General features: G+C 43.8%; 1 protein-coding gene across 1 annotated transcript in view; it reads right to left on the bottom strand.

The window, feature by feature from the left end:
• Positions 1-5678: 5678 nt before the first annotated feature.
• Positions 5679-20646, bottom strand: part of ARP4 (actin-related protein 4) — a 118395-nt gene continuing 103427 nt past the window's right edge. Inside the window, exons 19-21 of the mRNA XM_086812503.1 lie at positions 7226-7294; positions 7054-7127; positions 5679-6267 (exon numbers count right to left, since the gene is read on the bottom strand). Of these exons, the coding sequence (XP_086668629.1) occupies positions 7082-7127; positions 7226-7294 (115 nt within the window). The 3' untranslated portion in view covers positions 5679-6267; positions 7054-7081. The remainder of the gene's footprint in view (positions 6268-7053; positions 7128-7225; positions 7295-20646) is intronic.

The raw sequence follows: 20646 nt of genomic DNA, 5'->3' as shown, positions 1-20646 counted from the left end.
GTGCATAATGCTTAAATCACTACTACTAGACAAGCGAGCCAAGAAGTAATAATAAGCACGAAGAAGAGGAGGAAAATAGTGCAAGAAGAAAAAGATGACGATTGGGTACCTTCATGAAGAAATCCAAGTTGATCTTCTAAGTCTATAAAAAAAGGTGCTTCTTTAAAATCCATGAAAGAAACAAGGAAAGTAGAAGAGGTGAAAGAGGAAACTAAACAAGAAGGTGAGAATGAAGACCACTATATGGTCATACATGCAACTCGTCCATGCAACTAGAACTCCTGCGTGCAGGACAGTCTAAACAGTGTAAAGGTAATTGTTATTTACTTTTTAGTAATCTTGCAGCATAAGGTCTTTTTATGAGTGGCAAGCATAACCTCTGTGTGTATATTATAGGTAAAGAAATCCACTCCTTTGCCACCTCTTCTCTTTTTTTGCAGACTTGTGCTTAACCCCTCTATACGAGAAGAGTGTAGTTTAGTTACAAGAAAATCGCAAGGAAATTCTGCACAAATGGCTATGTTGCCGATCGATGTAGGTTCATTTGCTCTATCTCCTCATCCCACAATCCTGCTAGAGAAGTATCACAGGATGATGTTAGTAGATGACGTTAGTAGATGAGATGACATATGGCAAATGAAAAACGAGGAGTGATCAAAGACACAGAGTGACCATTCTTGTCCAACAAGATGTTTTATGTGTGGGACGGCAATCATCGCATTGTGGCATGGATGGAGGAGATTAGTAAATATGAGTTATCTTAAATTGCTAACTTTTTGAAGGTGGTGTTAAGTTTTTTAAAATAGCAATGGACTATGAAGGTAACATTCAAGAATGTTATATCAAGACATCCATGTATTAAAGCTATCCTTATTAAATTTCATGAGAATAGCGAGAAGGCCCTCAAAGTCATAGTTCGCTTAAACAAGTAAGGAAACGTACACATTACGAGAATATATGTCTTAAATCTCTTTGACTTAGGATGGTCCAAGTGCATTATGTTTTATCTTTCTTCATAACTTATAATTTGTTTGCCATAAGATGAATGAAGTGGGCTATGTTTTATCGTCTCTTATGGACAAAGTGTGTCTCATTAGGGCGCTTGGATTAGCAAATAAAGAAACAATTATGAAGCATATAAGAGCGATGATCAAGGCATGGATGGAGAAGCATGTCTCGGTGTAGAAAAAAGGGTCACCCATCTTGGTACAACTGTAAGCTTTCAGAACTATCCCAAATAGTATTCTAGGTACAATATCCTATCTTCTAACATTTGTAATATATGATTAAAATTTATATATAGTCATACTAATGTAATAACTTGTGAATAATAGGATGAGCGCAACCACCCAAGAGATTAACACCCTACTAGATACCTTACCTACAAATGAGTTTAAAGACAAATGAAGAACTGTCTTTCATAAAGATGCGAGAAAGTGGAGACATGCTACTAGACAGTTGGTCATGATTGCAAACCCTACACAAGGAGAAGGTTTCTCTAAGTAAGAAATCCTACACTCTTGCCTCTTAGTCTTTTTGGTAGATAACAACATATTTTGGTTTTAATGTTGCGGTTTGATTTTGGTGTTGTGTGTTACAGTCGACTAGTGCAAGTAAATTGGGATGACAAACCAGATTGTCTGGCAGAGGATAGAGTGTATAGCTTGGCATCTAGCTCATTGCTAAATTACCAGAAAGCAATGATTTTAGATATTTTGATTGATAGAGATTTACAAAAGCTGAAGGACTTATTACAAATCCCAAAGAGTAGGTAATAATTATTTTTTTTATTTTCTTGATATATATAAAGCATTGTATCTTGTATTAATAAAAATTTCAATGGCAACGTAACAAATGCAAGTTTATTCACAGATTGGCTAAGACAAGAGGAGATATAGCACGAGATTGGAGCACAAGGTGTGGTGGTCCTTATAGAAATATTAGATAAGTATAAAATACATTTTCTAGATACATTTCAGGAGGACCTCGTCAATCTCAACAGACTGTACTTTGAAAAGCTATTTGAGGAAATAGAGGGGTCCCTGAAAAAACAAGGCATGGTAGCTTCAAACCCTGCTGTCATCAAAGCTCCTAAGCATGATTTGTTTAGGTGTGTAACAATCTAGAAAGACTACTTACTACTTTATTGTGCTCTTATATTCGTAATCTGAACAAAAATAATTATATGTAGATGGATTCGTAAGCGCCATGCCACGAAATATATTGCAGTTATATCTACCATTGTAAATGAGATGCGTGATCGAGGACATGAAAGCACAATGTATATAGAGCAACAACTTCGAGAACTTTGGGATGCAAGGATATACAAGAGATGCCAACTACTACTTGACTTTCTAAATGGAAAATTTTTCAATGGAGCGAGAGAGATGTACACTCGAGCTTGTAAATCAAAGCAATCTAAGATGGTATCTAATATTGTATCTTATATCTTTTCGAAACCTGATTTATATTGTGAAGACTCAAATTCTACGTGACCAACCACATCTTCAAGACAACAGCAAAGGACTTATGGAAGACCAAGGGGCTGATGAAGATAAAGAGAATGGTGATGTAAAGAGACAAAAGTGCCAAAGAAGGATGCCACGAAGGAAGAGGAAGAAGCAAAGATAGGAGGAGAAGAAGATAACTCTGATGCATCAGAGTATGACGAAAGCGATTCCGAGGATAACACTTGGCCCATCAAGGTAATCCCAAAAGTTAACAAAGTGGGTCATGTAGCAACACAAGTAGAAAACTCTTACTCGTGATACTAATATACATGATTTATTTATGGGTCCAGAGATGCTTGGCAGCCAACAAGAGGTGAGGGGTTTAATTATTACATAGTTGGAATACGAATGTAGATGAATAAGTTATGGGTCCAGATAAGCTTAGCAAGAGGTGAAGCGCCAAATGCACCATTTCAACATAATAATCCACCTAGCCTAGGTGTTGTAACACCAATCCAAATGAAGTGACCACGTATGATTTTACTAAATAGTAATGATAATGTAATGTATATGTGTAGTACATGTACTTACAAAATGTACGCTTTGTAAGAGTATCGTTGTATGCCCTCTACAATAATCCTCGGTGTTCCGATCATGTTGCAACATGAAAGTGCTAGTTCCTCTACTATTTTAAAAGCCTGGGCACGTTGAAAGGTGTACTAATCAATTGTGCAACACGTGTAAGGAGACAATAAATGCATTTCTTTTATATCATGTAATGTTAATCAATGTGTAACTCTTCTCAACATGGTGTAGCACGACATGATTTTCCAAAGGTGAGAGCATTTGTTGAGAATCCTTTCAAGATACACCCTACGATTTAGAACTAAGAGTGTCCATGTGAACTAGTACATCTTTTTGATATGTTACAAATCGTGAAAGAAGCAGATCGAAGCTTTAATATTAAAGGTGTCAATACAACCACAAGGTGTGATTGAATTGTAGTGAGGTTATCCACAGGAGGTTCCGTTTATAGATATCCCGATAACATTATCCCACCATGAAATCTCTATACATGTGAGTGATCAAGAGACATTTTTCAACATTAAGACCTTAGGTGTTATTATATATACGTTGGATACAAATTCTCATGTTCTATGTTTATGCCACGATGGAGACGAGCCTTTATTGCTTAAGATTTGTGAGACTATCCTAGATGACAATGACTGTCTTATTATCATTAGTACTACGTATCAAGTGACAACCATGATAGCACAGGCCAAGCAATATGGCTTTGTATTAGACACCCTACTGAATGTGTAATGTACAACAAAGATTGAAAAGGCGTTTAGACACAAGAGACAAGAAACACTAACCATAGAGGTGCTTACAATTCTCATAAAAGGTTACCATTAAACATCACCTTCTGTTACAATAAATCATCTCATAATCTTGTGCAGACATATACCCTCATCTCACTTCTACCTTTATGAGCATAGTTGGAATAAACCATGCACAACCTTTCTCACCCGATTATATCATTGATCCTTGCACCACGATGCACTAAGCAAGACACCCAGATGGGACAACATGGATGGTATAAACATATAAGTTCTCCAAATTATGAATGTTGCATATTATGTAAAATTTAGAGAAATGTTTTCTTTACAGATGAATGTCAACGTGGATATGACTTTTGGGATAGTCTGTTGAAGCAACATGTAAAAGAAGGTCAAGTGATAGTAAAGCTTTATGCAAGATGTGGAGATTATGCTATGGTAGTGTGCAAATTAGGCACGAACATTGTTTGTATTGATCTTGAAGTGGACGTTGTGAAGGGTGTCGAGGATGAAAATATCGTTGTAGTGCAATGAATATATTTATTTACAAATATTCAAGTCTGTCTTGATGAAAATATCATTGTAATGCAATGATTATATTTATTTACAAATATTCAAGTGATTGGATCTAACAATTCTTTATGATTATGTCATGATCTTATTTTACATATAAAAAAAGAGAGGATGAAATCAATGCATGTTAAGATTTTGTAATAACATATGTTTGTGCTTAATATGTCATAAAATGCAATATGGAATTGACATTCTCTCTATTGTGTGGATGAATAAGGTAGTATTAAGTTTGTAGCCTCAAAGAATCTATACACAAAAAATAAGTTAAGTATACTATATTAAGAAATGAATAATAAGAAAGATTAGAAAAAATGAGTTCAAAAAGAGGAGAGAATGATAGACTCCTAATGAAATAGACGAGGAAAAAGGGTTTTAAGGGTCACAGCAGCGACGGAGACAAGGAGGAGGAAGGAAAGAAGAGTGCGCAAAGAGAGAGAGAGAGAGAGAGTATAGAGAGAAAAAGGAGAATGAGACAAGAGAGAGAAGATACAAGGGAGAGAGAGAGAGAGAGAGAGAGAGGAGAATATATAGAGAGAGAAAGAGGAGAATGAGACGAGAGAGAAGATACAAGGGAGAGAGAGAGAAGCAACGGAGAGATATGAGATGATTGGACAGAGAGAGGAGAGGAAGAGAAGAGAGTGATGTGAGATCACAATAGAGAGATATGAGCTTGGGAGAGGACAAGAGAAACACATGATAGGAGAGAGATGGAGATAAAATAAACTAGAGAGAGAGAGAGAGAGAGAGAGAGAGAGAGAGAGAGAAGCAACATAGATGTCAGATGGTTGAAGAGAGAGAGAGAGAGAGAGAGAGAGAGGAGAGGAATAGAAGAGAGTGTTGTGAGACGGTTGGAGATAGAGAGGAGAGGGAGAGAAGAGAGTGTGCTAGAGGAGAGAGAGGAAAGAGATGAGAGGCAATTGGAGAGAGAGAAGAAAGTGTGCTAGAAGAGAGGAAAGAGATGTGAGACAATTGGAGAGAGAGAAGAAAGTGTGCTAGAAGAGAGGAAAGATAGAAAGATATGGTAGGAGGGAGAGAGAGAGAGAGAGAGAGAGAGATGGTAATAGATAGAGAGAGAAAGAGAGGAGCAAAGTTGGTGGTGGAGGGAGCTGGGTTGGGTTGGACTAGGAGGTGGTGGTGGGAAAAGTTAGAGAGAGAGTGTTCAAAGTAGAGAGTGAATCTTTTTCATGATCTTTTTATAAAGAAATTAATTATAACAATCCATAGGCCAAAGTAGTACCAATCAGGCTATGCTTGTAGCGCTTCAAAACATACTAGATCCTAGCCAGCTATTGTGAATGCTCTTGGAACCTACATGTTTCTTGTTTTGAAGCAGTTTATTAGGGCTAACATGACAGTCATGCATATTTTGCAATTGAATGTCCAAGTTTTTTAAGAGTTAATCTAATATAGTTTTGTTACTTTATTTTTTATCCCTGCAGATGAAAAAAGAGGAGGAGAAGCCTGTGTTTTTTTGGGTGTTTCTTAAAAAAGCAGCCCAGCACAGCATCTGAACAGCCCGCGCATGAGACAAGATCAGCAGATTGGAGCACACCAAGCTGTTAAGACACATATAAAGACAACAAGCATGCAGGGTTTCACCATACTGCAGCACATACAGAGGCTGTGCATAACAGAACCACATTGTACTGATTTTGTACAGATTAACTGAACCAATCGCCGATGTCAATTGTACCGCCTGCTGACATGGCACAATACGGGACTGACCTTGCCTGTTAATGATTGCAAGCAAATACTACTTGCTGTTTAGCTAGGATTGCTGATGCTGGAGTGTGAAGATTGTTGAGCAAGAGAAAGTGTGTTATCAAGAGACGTAAGCTGTGTGAAGTACCACCACCTTGAAAGAGAGGAGTTAATAACCACGTCCAGTATGACATCTGAATCCTCTGTAAACAAGCCAAAACTATTTATTACCCAGGCAGGCATAGATCATTTCAAATTTAAAGTCATTAGAGAAAATTGATAACTTCTCGTAAAAAATGATCATTATGCTCTCTGCCACAAACAACTAAAAACATTTTCAGACATAGGCCGGCCTTCATTAATACAGTCCCTCCATTCCTACTGTCGGAGAATCTGACAATGGACAGGATCATGAATGGGGAATTGAGCCCGCCCACAACCCGCCCATCCGCAAAATGCAGGCCTAATGTGTAAAGACCCCATATTTGCAGTAGGGATCTCCCAATACTCAAAGGCGTAAGTCCTAAAATTGATTCAAGCTGTACCTTGAATAAATCATGCATCCAAAGAAATGACAAAACATCTCGATTTGGGTTTCCACACATGTTATTACCTCACTAGGCATTCACTGGCTTACTTGCAAGCACATGCACCTACATAAATTCAATGGCACAGCTAGATTACTGTTGTTAAAATTTTGAATAGGGTGCCTTGTGGAAGGATTGCCACTCAAATCTATGCAAGGAAATTTATAAGAATGAGAAGGGATGCCAAGGACACTCTTATCTCCCACGCATCTCTACATAAAGAAGACTTCTATTTTTAGAAGAGTCCCAAATTCAACCAAAATAAACTGATACAAATCACATAACAGAAGTGTGCAGAATTCCTCATGGTCCCCTCTTATAGTTTCTCCTATAGATCTAGTTTTTGTCATTCTCTCAACGATGAAAAGAAAGCGAGCTCTTGCAAAAAAGATCAGATGTCACCTTCAACCCTTGACATGTGTGGACTCCTTCACGGGCATTTTCGTTGTACATATGATGGCCCATGTTCTTCAAATCTAACATCAATAACACATTGAGTGAATCAACGTTTGAAGAAAATTGCAAAACAATTGTAGCTCTGGTTTTGAACACAATAACCTAATAAACCACTTACTCAGCTTTAGAGAACCACATTTGTTGAAAGGATCCTAAGGATGCAAGAATGCTTCCGCCAATCCATACACTGCCAAGAAAAACATTTCAATCTTTAGTTCTTTTGTACCTCAGTAGAATGTTACCATACAAAAGACAATCAGAAAGCAAAAGCTGTGTTAGATGTAAGCAACAAAAATCAACATTGCACTTCCCCTTCAACTTGAATTGCTTTTATTGGTCAAATGGGTTCTACAACCGTAAGAAGTGGATGCCTTAAAACCGGATTGGTTGTGTGAACTATATTTATTCGTGGAGATGCAGTCTCTACAGAAGGATAACCAGTATATTGCCTAAAATGGCAAATGGGTGCCCCCAAAATGATTTAGAATATTCTCTTCTATACAGAGGAAAGATGAGATCAGTTTGGGACAATTTATTATTCCAAGGAAGGAGGTCTACATGCCTAAGATTCCGACATGAAGAAGCCTGGCAGCTCTTGTGTGATGCATCTAGGTAACCAATGAGCTTCGGATCTGAACTGGAAGGATTTCCATTAACCATAGACGTGAACTATACAGTGAACTTCATGCTCAAAATTTGCCAATGAGGGTAAGTCAAAATCGCAATATGTGTGAGCCAACGAGGCACATTATATCACAAGAATTTCCGAACGCAAGTGGAAAAGGGCCATTGGATTACCACAAGCTTGGCAGTCATGTTGATACCTGGGTGGTTGTGGATCAATTGACCTAGATGAAAGGATTTACTACGATAAAGTGTATATTTGAGGGGAAGTTAGCTAAGTAGGTTAGCAATACCGAGTCTAAGATCATAGGATTCTTTTTGGAATCAAGTAATCATGGATGAGGATTCTTAGCTGAAGAAGAAATTGATGGATCACCTCAGATCCAAAGATTCCAATGGTCTATGCCTACTTAAGTGAGTCACGAGTGAAGTGCTCGTAAATCTCCAAGTGGGGAATTCCCACGCGATCAAGACCCTATCAAGCCTGGCTCACATTTGGATGCCAGGCACCAGTGGTATGGGGCATCAAGATGTGTTGTAGTACTGTGATCAATCAATTGATAGATTGAGTCTAGCCTCAAGCTTGGGGGTGCTCTGGGTGGAGCTCCGCTTGAGTGGTGATCTAGCCAATTACCCTTGCATGTAGATTGCACATGGTGCAGTGTAGCGATGATCGCTAACAAGTGGCAATTGCGGACATGAGTGCATGCTTCAATATCCATCTATGCAGCCTTGGCTATGTATACTAGGACCAACATCCACCACGTCCATGTTGGTTAAACGCTCAATCCATATGGATGCCAATGATTGCTAGCAACCAGGTATCTATCTATACATCACTGGCTAGGTATGCTCGGACTAACATCCACCAACTCCATTTTGGTTAGACAATCAATCCTTCCTACTATGGACACCCTCCTATGGAACACAAGGAAATAAAATTGGTGATATATAGAAGTAAAAATTGTTGCTAATTCCCTTCTAGCCCCCCGGAAATCGATTTCTACCTTTGAGAAAGACACATTGACATGTCCTTGGTGATGTCACAACCACTAAAGTAACCACCAAGTATGTCGAAGATGTTCCACTAAACACCTTTGATAGCACCCATGGTATAGGCGTACCCCATACGGGAAACTCCCTCCACCTTGCCAACTCTACATCAGCTTGACATAGCCTCGCACATGGTTCTCACCTGGCTCTAGAATCCCAAAACACAATACTCCCACCACCTTGCCAACTCTACATCAGCTTGACATAGCCTCGCACATGGTTCTCACCTGGCTCTAGAATCCCGCAATGTACACGTCGGCTTGATGCAATTCTTCCGTCCCGGGGTGTATCTAATTCTAGAAATGAAGAGAGTTGAGACACTTACACACGTATCTCCTCTCTAATCATCCTCTGGTTCTGAAGTAGCCTCCTCTTTGAATTGCTCCTTGTGTTTGTCAGACTATCTTTTGCCATGTGCTTGTAAGACAATAATACAACACAAACCAATGTAGATATGGTGCCAATGGCTCACCACCCAACTAAAGCAATGTTTGGAACACCCCCGAGCTCGAGGCTAGATCACGATGCAGCCATGCTTTAGCCCAAGCCCCTTGGGCCTATACCACCGGGACCCACCAAAAATGCCTACCAGTCTAAGTGTATGGCTCAAGCCATGGTCAAGGACTGGCTTCAATTCTAATCCCCCGAGGGAGTACTCTCTAGTGCAGGACGTGCAACTATGAGCAAATAACTCACTTATATAGACCTTGGGATATAAATAGAGCAAGAAAGCACACTTCTTAATAGATAAGCCCCTTCACACTAAAAGAATGCTGAGAGTGAGTGCGCTCTCTCTGGAACTCCCCCCCATCCTTCCGTTTTCTGCCCCACACCCCCCCCCCTCTTTCTTCCCGGTTCCCCGCCCCCCCTCCCTGTAAACCGGCCTTGGCCTTCAGACAAAACCAAAGGGTGGTGCAAAAACAAACTTGCACACAAAACACTTCAACACCTTTGAGGACCAAGAAAAGGGAAACAAACAGGGGGGGCTAGAGTGCTCCTGCAAACAGTACACGGACACCGATTGGCCCCAAAACGCAGTGGCGCCCCTTGCTGTATTTCTTTAATTGATTATGAGAGCTTTGATTACAATAAGGCTGGAAACTCAGCCGTCACAGGAGAACTCAGCATGGCTTCTTGTTCACTCGGCATCCACAAACAATTCCAGCTATCGTTCACATCAAAAGACTCTTTCACATTGAGTCCTTAATATAGAAGCTTTCTCCCATGATTACGGCTGCCACAACCATCCATAGCCTCTCACCCTATGAACAGCATCACACCCTGACACATCCAGTGCTCCTGCATCACAACAAAGACTCCAAACTATTCTCCAAAAGAGAACTCGCATCACAGCAGAGCATACCATACAGTCGACACACCTGTACCAACCCTCTCTGCCTTCCAACGGTACTATCCATCTCAGTCATGGATTCCCAAACCCCTATCCAATCAACAGCAAGGCTGTACCAAACATGTGTCCATTCCTGTACCCACTGCCTGCATATGACCTATCTCCTGAAGAAACCAAAAACACGTTTCCTCGAGAAACCTACGACCTGTTTTCATATGAAACCCCTAGGCCTGTTTCCCTTGAAACCTTTGTCTTGTTTCCACACGAAACCATACAAAGCACCATTCAAAGATAGTGCCAACAACGCCATACATCCAGTTACTTGTTCCCTCATGAAACATCTGGAAACATAAATATTCCCACAACTGTAGGTCCCTCTGTTCCTTTCCAGCAAAAAGAAAACAATCTTCTCCATGAGCATGCAGCCATGCGAGCTTACATCACTCCCATGCCAAGAAACACATCCAAGTAACCTGTACTTGCAGCCAACCAAAACATCCCATAACCAGTCTCAAAACAGTCCTGGCTGTGCGCCTCCTTCAACCCGCTCCTTCCCTTGGGAGAGAGGGATAGAGAGAAAGAAAGAGAGAGAGAGAGAGAGAGAGAGAGAGAGAGAGAGAGAGCTGCCTTCAGCCTCCACAATCTTCCCCAAACTTGCGAAGAGAGAGAGAGAGAGAGAAATGAAATGAAATGAAATGTTATATTAACGTCTTCAAAAGGCCAAAGTGACCTATGAGACCGAAGTTACAACCATGTGACATCTAATACACTATCTAGAAAAGAAAAGAAAGAACTGAAGGTAAGTATCTAGCCCTACAATATATCAGTAGGGAGCATAAGGAAGCCGCAACTAGGGAGAGTGGGAAGCTAATGCTACTAGTCAAAATGGGGTACATGAGTACACGGATACATGAATACATGAATATGGGGGAGTACAAAAGTGACAGTGAGTACAACAGTATATGGCTGGAGTGGTAATCATCCTAGGAGCTCTAGCATGGGTCTCTGTCGGATGGCCTGGATATTTGCCATAGTGAGATGCCTGGTTGGACGAGCCCGATGCCTCGCAATGATGCTCTGAATCCTCCGGTGTAGGCACCGTCTCCGATGTGAGGATTCGCGAACCCTCGAATGGAAAGGCAATGGTAGCGCCCTGGAATCTCATAATATGCTGTGCAACGACAGATGTAGTGCTCCTCCGTCTCTGGCTCTATCCAACAAATCTAACAAATCCTATCCCCTGGAGGTATGCCTCTAAATCTGCCTGTCTCTATCTCTAACTGATGTGAAGAGGTGCCGATCTGCCCAATGGCGCACCTCAATCCATGAGACAGATGGGTATCCATGTAGCTCGGTCTAAGTATAAAGCCAGCCTCAGTGGTGCGGAGAAGATGGTCTCTATAGAAAGCCATCTTCGTCCCCAACTCCTGTGAGGGCTCTAGCCATGTCCTCCTAGTGTCCAACTGAATGAGGTCCTGTCTGATGACTCTACTAATCTCAGAATGTGTCAAGGTGAGAGAGGGTGCCTCCAGAGAGTACTGGAAGGGTGAAGTCTGTCTAAACTGAACCCATGGAGCTCAAACCAAGATGCTGTCTGTGCATACCAACATGAAGTCTCCCTCCATGGCTAGCTGATGAGAGGACTCTAAAGCAAGTCGTGCATAGCGGTGTCAGGGAAGCTCCCAGGTGCTATGAATGAAGGACACTGATCTGGCAAGAGCCTCGACTACGATCGGTGGTGCTCCCATCTCGGCTCTGATAATCTCATGGGGTACCGAGGCCTGAATCATCCTGGAGATCAGGGACACAAGTGGTCTCTCCATCGATCTCCATCCATCGTATGTGCGTCTTGATCGACTGTGACGATCTAGGCTAGGCCCCCAGATCTGTACTCCATATAGCATCGCCGATGTGACCAGCGTGTCAAAAAGCCACAGCTTAGTGCGTGGCTCCTGAAACTGTACCTGTGAGCACATCCTCTCTAGACCTCCTAGTGCTGCATATCCTCTAGTCAGTCTGGCCTCTGCTGCCCCCCTCATGGAAAATGTGGGCCCAGTGAACACCACTCCAAGATATGTGTATGAGTCAACATACTCCACTGTCTCCTGCCCATATGTGAAAATATGGCACTGATCTGTAGTATTAAACACCATAACCTTGGTCTTACCAAGGTTAACTGAGAGCCCATTGTCCTGTGCATAAGCATGTAAAGTATCCTGTGCATAAGCATGTAAAGTATCCAAGTGCCTCTGCATACCCTCTAGTGAGTCTGCTATAACCACAATATCATCAGCATATAAGAGCAGAGGTATCCAAGTGCCAGCCAACTGGGCTCCTCTGTCCCCTGGTGTCCCAATATAATTAGAGATCTCATCAATGTATAGTCCAAATAGAGTCGGAGAGAGCGGGCAGCCCTGTTTCAACCCTATAGTGGAGTGTACTGGCTGGGAGAGACCCTCTGAAGTCCACACCTGCCCAACTACTGTCTCATAAAGTGCCATAATACCCCAAATGAGCTCACATGGAACCCCCAAGTCTTGCAGCCTGCGCATCAGTCTAGCTCTGGGCACTGTGTCAAAGGCCTTGCGGAAATCCACAAAGAATCAGCTGTGCGCTTCCTGCAGCCCGACCTGCTTGCGAAGAGAGAGAAAGATGGGAACCTGCAGTCCTGCGCTTTCCCTCCTACAACCATCTGCATCTCGACCAACCCACCGATCCCTCCAAGAGAAGGGCACGTATATCTGCTGCATCTGCCCGACCAGCCCTCCCTGCAGAGCTGCCCGCTTTTCACCACAGAGAGAGAGAGAGAGAGAGAGAGAGCTGCAGCCCGGCTACTCCTTTGTTCAGACCTACTACTGCTGTGTTCAGCCCACCACCATCCAGTCCTGCTTATGACTGCCCTCGATGGAAGGGGGAGAGAGAGCAAGCAAAAAAGCACCCTCAACAAGGAACCGACCCTGCTTTTTCCCAAAAGAGCCACGTACCTCTGCAGCTATCCCCCCCTCTATGAGAAAAAGCACACGTGTATATTTTCAGCCCTGCCCGCTAGGAAAAGCACCCCCCTTCTCGGCTACAGCCCGGCTTTTCCATAAAAAGGGGCTCCTCCCAAAATAGCTTATGGGCCACAATCCCTCCATAAAGGGGATTGTTTTTTAAATCTTTAAATCCTTTGTCCCTCCCCTTTTCACATGGGGTTAAGAAAAATGTCCCTCAAAATTCTGACCCCGAGTGTGACTGTTTGGCAGAAGTCTTTCTTGCACTTGTGTCCTGCACACTGACCACCATGTTCCAGTGCACACTTGCATAATGTGAAGAGAAAAAACAGAGGGTCGTAACATACCCCCCTCTTGAAAAATGGCAAACATCCTCGATTGCACTCAATGGCACAGTAAGGCATCCAATGAAGGAAAGACGGCCATATGACAAAAGCAATGGCCCTCAAGTGCATGTGGGTGATGAAACAATCATCCTGCACAATATGGGTATGCCCCCGCGTCAAAGTGACATACAACTCTTGCTTGTTCCTTCAGAACCTGCAGCAAAAGTGTAAAAACCAAATGGAAACACATAACCTGTGTTAGCCAAAAACAAAACCATGCGTCATTCCACATATGCATTCACAAGCAATATGCTCCTCAAGATGCTTTACCTACTCTAAACTAGCAGTCTAAGGGCTGCTCGCAAGCCTTATGCCCATGGGCATCCCGCAGAACCCACGACTGGTGGTACAACATGAGCATATGAAAGCACTCAATGCATCCAAACAATACATCCACTAAGTACTTTCCACATATGTCCCTCTTGATGCTTTACCCACTCTGCTCATGGACATCCCGCAGGAGCCACACCCAGTGGTGCATCCGTGAACATAATAAATTACTTGATGTATCATACCAAGATACATGCCTCACACGACACAATCCGGAGAATTCCCAATGTATTCTGAAGGGTACCAGGATCCAATGGCACCAGAATACAATAATACCTCAGAAAGTGTATGCATACATGCACAAATAGAGTTCGATCCATATATCCATGAACCAAACCAACTCTAGGACTGCTCGCAAGACTTACGCCCTCCATAGAGTCTCGAAGTGTTAGCTCAGGTTCCCGCAAACTTTGAGCTCAACCAAACCATGCCATTCCATAGGAGACCAGCTCCACAAATAGCATCTATCTCAATATCCAATCGACCAATCCTGTGGTCAAGAACAGCCAGAACCATATGACAAAGATCAATGTCCCAATCTTCTTCAGCCATACCTTAGTTCCAAAGGCAAAAACCATCTCTATTAACCATAGGTGTAGACAGAGTTATCCACAGTTGCAGTTATAGTTCATGGTGCGGCCGACTGTGGACCATACCCAACTTTACCATCTCATGTGACTAGTACACAATATCTAGAAGTCCCATAAGCAGATGTACTGGTTGACTACTTCTTGTCCTTGGTGTCTTTTCTCCTGAGCATAACCGGTGTCTTTTCTCCTGAGCATTACCCTTGGCTTTTCCTCTCCACCTAATACAGGCAAAGACACATAGTCCTGCAATGACGACTCCACTTCCTTTTCACTTTCCACATGTTGAAGCTTTTGATGTGACTCTCATGAGACAACCACGAGCTCGCCCCCTTAGGAAAGTTGGCGATTGTCCCGAGCAGAGCAACCACGGGCTCGCCTCCTTGAGAAAGTCGACGATGTCCGGGCAACGGAACCTTGTAAACCGGCCTTGGCCTTCAAAGGGCGGTGCAAAAACAAACTTACACACAAAACACTTCAACACCTTTGAGGACTAAGAAAAGGGAAACAAACAGGGGGGGCTAGAGTGCTCCTGCAAACAGTACAAGGACACCGATTGGCCCCAAAATGCAGTGGCGCCCCTTGCTATATTTCTTTAATTGATTATAAGAGCTTTGATTACAATAAAGCTGGAAACTCAGCCGTCAAAGTAGAACTCATCATGGCTTCTTGTTCACTCGGCATCCACAAACAATTCCAGCTATCGTTCACATCAAAAGACTCTTTCACATTGAGTCCTACATACAGAAGCTTTCTCCCATGATCAAGGCTGCCACAACCATCCATAGCCTCTCATCCTATGAACAGCATCACACCCTGACACATCCAGTGCTCCTGCATCACAACAAAGACTCCAAACGATTCTTCAAAAGAGAACTCGCATCACAGCAGAGCATACCATACAGTCGACACACCTGTACCAACCCTCTCTGCCTTCCAAGGGTACTATCCATCTCAGTCATGGATTCTTGAACCCCTATCCAATCAACAGCAAGGCTGTACCAAACATGTGTTCATTCCTGTACCCACTGCCTGCATGTGCCCTATCTCATGGAGAAACCAAAAACACGTTTCCTCAAGAAACCTACGACCTGTTTCCACATGAAACCCCTAGGCCTGTTTCTCCTTCAAACCTTTGTCTTGTTTCCACACAGAACCATACAAAGCACCGTTCAAAGATAGTGCCAACAACGCCATACATCCAGTTACCTGTTCCCTCATGAATCATCTAGAAACATAAATATGCCCACAACTGTAGGTCCCTCTGTTACTTTCCAGCAGGAAGAAAACAATCTGCTCCATGAGCATGCAGCCATGCGAGCTTGCATCACTTCCACACCAAGAAACACATCCAAGTGACCTGTACTTGCAACCAACCAAAACATCCCATAACCAGTCTCAAAACAATCTTGGCTATGCGCCTCCTTCAGCCCGCTCCTTCCCTTTGGAGAGAGAGAGAAATGAAATGAAATGTTATATTAACGTCTTCAAAAGGCCAAAGTGACCTATGAGACCAAAGTTACAACCATGTGACATCTGATACACTGTCTGGAAAAGAAACGAGAGAGAAATGAAATGAAATGAAATGTTATATTAACGTCTTCAAAAGGCCATAATGACCTATGAGACCAAAAGTTACATCATGGTGGATCTGATACAATGTCTGGATAAAAAAACCCAGAAAATGAAAAAATAAAGATGATACTACTGGCACCTAAAAAATGAAACTGGAATTGGAAGGTACACTATGGAGGTACCTCCATCTCATAATATGTGCCGAGAGAGAGAGAGAGAGAGAGAGAAAGAGAGAGAGAGAGAGAGCTGCCTTCAGCCTCCACAACCTTCCCCAGACTTGCGAAGAGAGAGAGAAAGAAAAGAAAGAAAAAAAAAAGTTGTATTAACGTCTTCAAAAGGCCAAAATGACCTATGAGACCAAAAGGTTACATCATATCCATGAGGTACATAATCCTGGGTAAAAAATAGTAATAAAGAAAGATAACAAAAATCTAGAACTTTAAAATCTGATCTAGGTACATGAGCAGAGAGCTCTCATATCACCCTAATACATCCCTCATGGGCCGCTATGACATGGTGCTCAAGGTGGTAAAACTGAGCTGGCGCGAGAAGGTCCTGCGATGATGGGAGATGATGGCTCGGATCTTCCGGTGGTGGCGTGGCCGTGGGCGAGGGCCATGGGGTTTGGGGCATCTAGCTCTGCATAACTCAGTGGCTCTGTCGAGTGTCACACCTCTTGGCCGAGCTCCTACACTAGCCTGTGGTCTGCGTATGATGGGTGGATCGGCCCTCAGAGTGCTGGTATGGAAGAAGTCAGTGAGAGCTCTCTGTGCTGGTCCTCGAGCAAGTACAGCTGATCTGGATCTCACTAAGGACTCCCTGTGTCTACAGACAGGTATCTCTGATCCGGGAAGTCCATGATCCGGGAAGTCCATGATCCTGGAAAGTGGTCCGAACCCAGCTCAGAAGAGGCAGTGGAACCTCCCCCGAATCTCATAGTACACGAGGCATCGGCATATGTAATGGTCCTCTGTCTCGGGCTCTGTGTGACAGAGCTGCAATATAATGTCCTCTGGTGCGGCCGCCCTAGGCCCATATCTGGCGGTCTCCACTCTCAGAGCTGGTGGGACGAGGTGCGAATCTGGCCAATCGCACATCTCACCCCAAAGGATATGTGTATGTCCATGTAGCGTGGACGGACGATGAACCCATCCTGTGTCAGGCATAGGAGGTGATCTCTATAGGAGGCCATCTTTGTCCCCAGTGGTGGACGACTAGGTGAACTCCATGTCCTCTGAGTATCCAGTCTGACAATGTCCTTCCTGATAACCCTGTTCCGCTCTGTGCAGCTGAGAGCAAATGACGGGGCCTCTATGTTGTACTGGAAGGGGACAGTGCCTCCATCTGCATATCGTGCATGCCAAACCAAGTGCCTACCTGTGCATACCAACACTCTGTATCTACCTCAAGTGTCAACTGTCTTGAGGACTCTAGGGCTAGCCAGGGGTATCTATCAAGTGGAAGCTCCCATAGCCTATGCCAGTATGTCACTGTCTGGAATAGAGCCTCTGTGACTATCGGTGCAGCGCCCATCTCTACCCGCACAATCTCATGTGGCACTGATGGTTTATTCCTAATCATGCGTGAGATCATCGCCACTACGGGCCTCTCCATCGGCTTCCACCCATCATCATATAGCTCCTCTGTATCTATCTCGGCCGGCTCTCTCCTCCTGTGGTCTAAGCTAGGACCCCAGATGGGGGCACCATACAGTAGTGCAGGTGTAACTAGAGTATCAAATAGCCAAAGCTTCGTCCTCAGCTCCTGAAACTCTATCTTTGAGCATTGCCTCTCTAGCGAGCCAAGGGCTGCATATCCCCTCATCAGTCTAGCGTCGGCCACCTTCCGCATCAAGAATTGAGGTCCAGCAAAAGTGATCTCGACATATACATACGAGGTAACATACTCCACAGGCTCTCCACTATATATAAACTGTACTGCAGGTCTACTTATCCACTGTGAGGAGGTGTCAAAGATCATGACCTTGGTCTTTCCAAGGTTCATAGTAAGGTCCCGGTCCTCACAAAAGGCCCGTAATGCATCCAAATGCCTCTGCAGCCCCTCTGGTGAATCAGAAATAAGAACAATATCATCTGCATACAAGAGGATCGGTATCAGGACTCTTTGCCAAATGTGCTCCTCGTCCTCTACGTCTGTCTATGTAATCCGAGATCTCATCAATGTATAGACCAAATAGAGTAGGAGACAAGGGGCAGCCCTGCTTCACCCCGATAGTGCTGTGTATGATCTCTGAGTCACCTCCTGGAACCCATACACTGCCTGTGACTGACTCATAGAGTGTAATGATCCCCCACAGCATCTCTGCTGGCACTCCCATATCCTGCAGTCTCCTCATCAGTCTGGCCCGTGGGACAGTATCAAAAGCTTTGCGGAAATCCACAAAGCAGCAGTATATCCATTGCCCTTGAGCTCTCCCCTGATCAATGATCCCGCGTAGTGTAAAGATATGATCTAGTGTGGAGTGCCCTCTCTTGAAGCCTGCCTGCCCCGGTGCTCTGAGTCTCTGCTCCTCAGACCATCTACTAAGCTGATGCTCAAAAATCGAACCATAAATCTTGGCCAAGGGGTGACCAATCATGATAGTCCTATAGTTGTTGGAACTTGGGGTCCATGGGGTCACCTGCATTCAAGATAGGTACAATAGTATTCGATGACCAACTGACAGGGAAGCCCTCACATAAAGCCATGTTAAACATGTGAACCAGTAAAGGGACTAGCGTGTCCCTAGCATGGGAGAAATGCTCGGTGAGGAGTCCATCAAGATCCTGTGCTCTCACAGTCTGCATCCTGTCAATAGCATCTCTCACCATGTTGAGGTGAAAGAAGGAAGAGTGTGGGGGACGAGGTTCGGGTGGATGGGGAGAGGTGGCTGCTCGGGGACATGGTAGAGAGAGGTGGCATAGGTGTGCCAAGTGCTGGGTGAAGTAATCGGAGTTGGAAGGTGATGATCCTGGAATATCCTGCAAGCCTCCTTACAGTCCCTTCCAAGATATAGCTGGTATAGCTCCTGCTCAAGCTTGGCTAGGTAGGCTCTCTTCTTTCTCCGTGTGAGACGTCGAAAGATCACTCGCGCTTGCTGGTGAGTGGTGGATCCTAGTGCCATCTCCCGATGTAGACGGGCTCGGGTATCACAACATTCCTCGTCATACCAGCTATTATGTGGGACAGTCCCTCCTGGTGATGTAGGGGTAGCATTGCCTCTCTAGTGAGCCAAGGACTGCGTATCCCCTCGTCAATCTAGCATCGGCCGCCTTCCGCATTAAAAACTGAGGTCCAGCAAAAGTGATCCCAAGGTATACATGTGAGGTAACATACTCCACAGGCTCTCCACTGTATGTAAACTGTACTGCAGATCTAGTTATCCACTGTGAGGAGGTGTTAAAGATCATGACCTTGGTCTTTCCAAGGTTCACAGTAAGGTCTCGGTCCTCGGAAAAGGCCCGTAATGCATCCAAATGCCTTTGCAGAAGACGCCACCTGGGAGAAAGAAGAAGAGTTGGCGAAGGATTACCCCCACTTTGCGAGATGAGGACATCTCGCGTTTTTCAAGTGGGAGAGGATGTAAGATTCCTCCTCAGCCTCAAAAATGAATAAGCCTTAACTTCTTTACCCTGTAATCATTCGCTGTTTCTGAATACAAGAAAATATTATTTTTCCTTGTTTTTGCCTAGTGAGATAAAAATTTCTAGAGAGTGGTAATTCAATATTGAGATATTTTTGGATATATAAATTCTACAAATATCAAAAATATATTTCCCTGAAACAGAAAATCAAAAAAAAAATTCTGGTGAATCAGAAATAAGAACAATATCATCTACATACAAGAGGATCGGTATCAAGACTCCTGCCAAATGTGCTCCAGGTCCTCCCTGTCTATCTATGTAATCCGAGATCTCGTCAATATATAGATCAAGTAGAGTAGGAGACAAGGGGCAGCCCTGCTTCACCTCGATAGTGTTGTGTATGATCTTTGAGTCACCTCCTGGAACCCGTACTCTGCCTGTGAGACTGACTCGTAGAGTGTAATGATTCCCCACAGCATCTCTACTGGCACTCCCATATCGTGCAGTCTCTTGATCAGTCTAGCCTGTGGGACAGTGTCAAAAGCTTTGCGGAAATCCACAAAGCAGCAGTATATCCATTGCCCTTGAGCTCTCCCCTCCTCAATGATCCCCCGTAGTGTAAAGATATGATCTAGTGTGGAGTGCCCTCTCCTGAGTCTCTGCTCCTCGCACCATCTACTAAGCTCATGCACCAAAATTGAACCATAAATCTTGGCCAAGGTGTGACAAATCATGATAGTCCTATAGTTGTTGGGGTCCATGGGGTCACCTGCTTTCAAGATAGGTACAATAGTATTCGATGACCAGCTGACGGGGAAGCCTTCACATAAAGCCCTGTTAAACATGTGAACCAGTAAAGGGGCTAGCGTGTCTCAAGCATGGGAGAAATGCTCGGTGAGGAGTCCATCATGATCCTGTGCTCTCCCAGTCTGCATCCTGTCAATAGCATCTCTCACCATGCTGAGGTGAAAGAAGGAAGAGTGTGGGGGACGAGGTTCAGGTGGATGGGGGAGAGGTGGCTGCTCGGGGACATGGTAGAGAGAGGTGGCATAGGTG

The sequence above is a fragment of the Cibotium barometz genome, chromosome 18 (assembly GCF_041138505.1).
Source record: "Cibotium barometz isolate CiBa-2024 chromosome 18, ASM4113850v1, whole genome shotgun sequence".
In the NCBI taxonomy this organism is placed as follows: Eukaryota; Viridiplantae; Streptophyta; class Polypodiopsida; order Cyatheales; family Cibotiaceae; genus Cibotium; species Cibotium barometz.
Note: the sequence above shows the minus strand (reverse complement) of the source record. Positions and strands in the feature narration are given on the sequence as shown.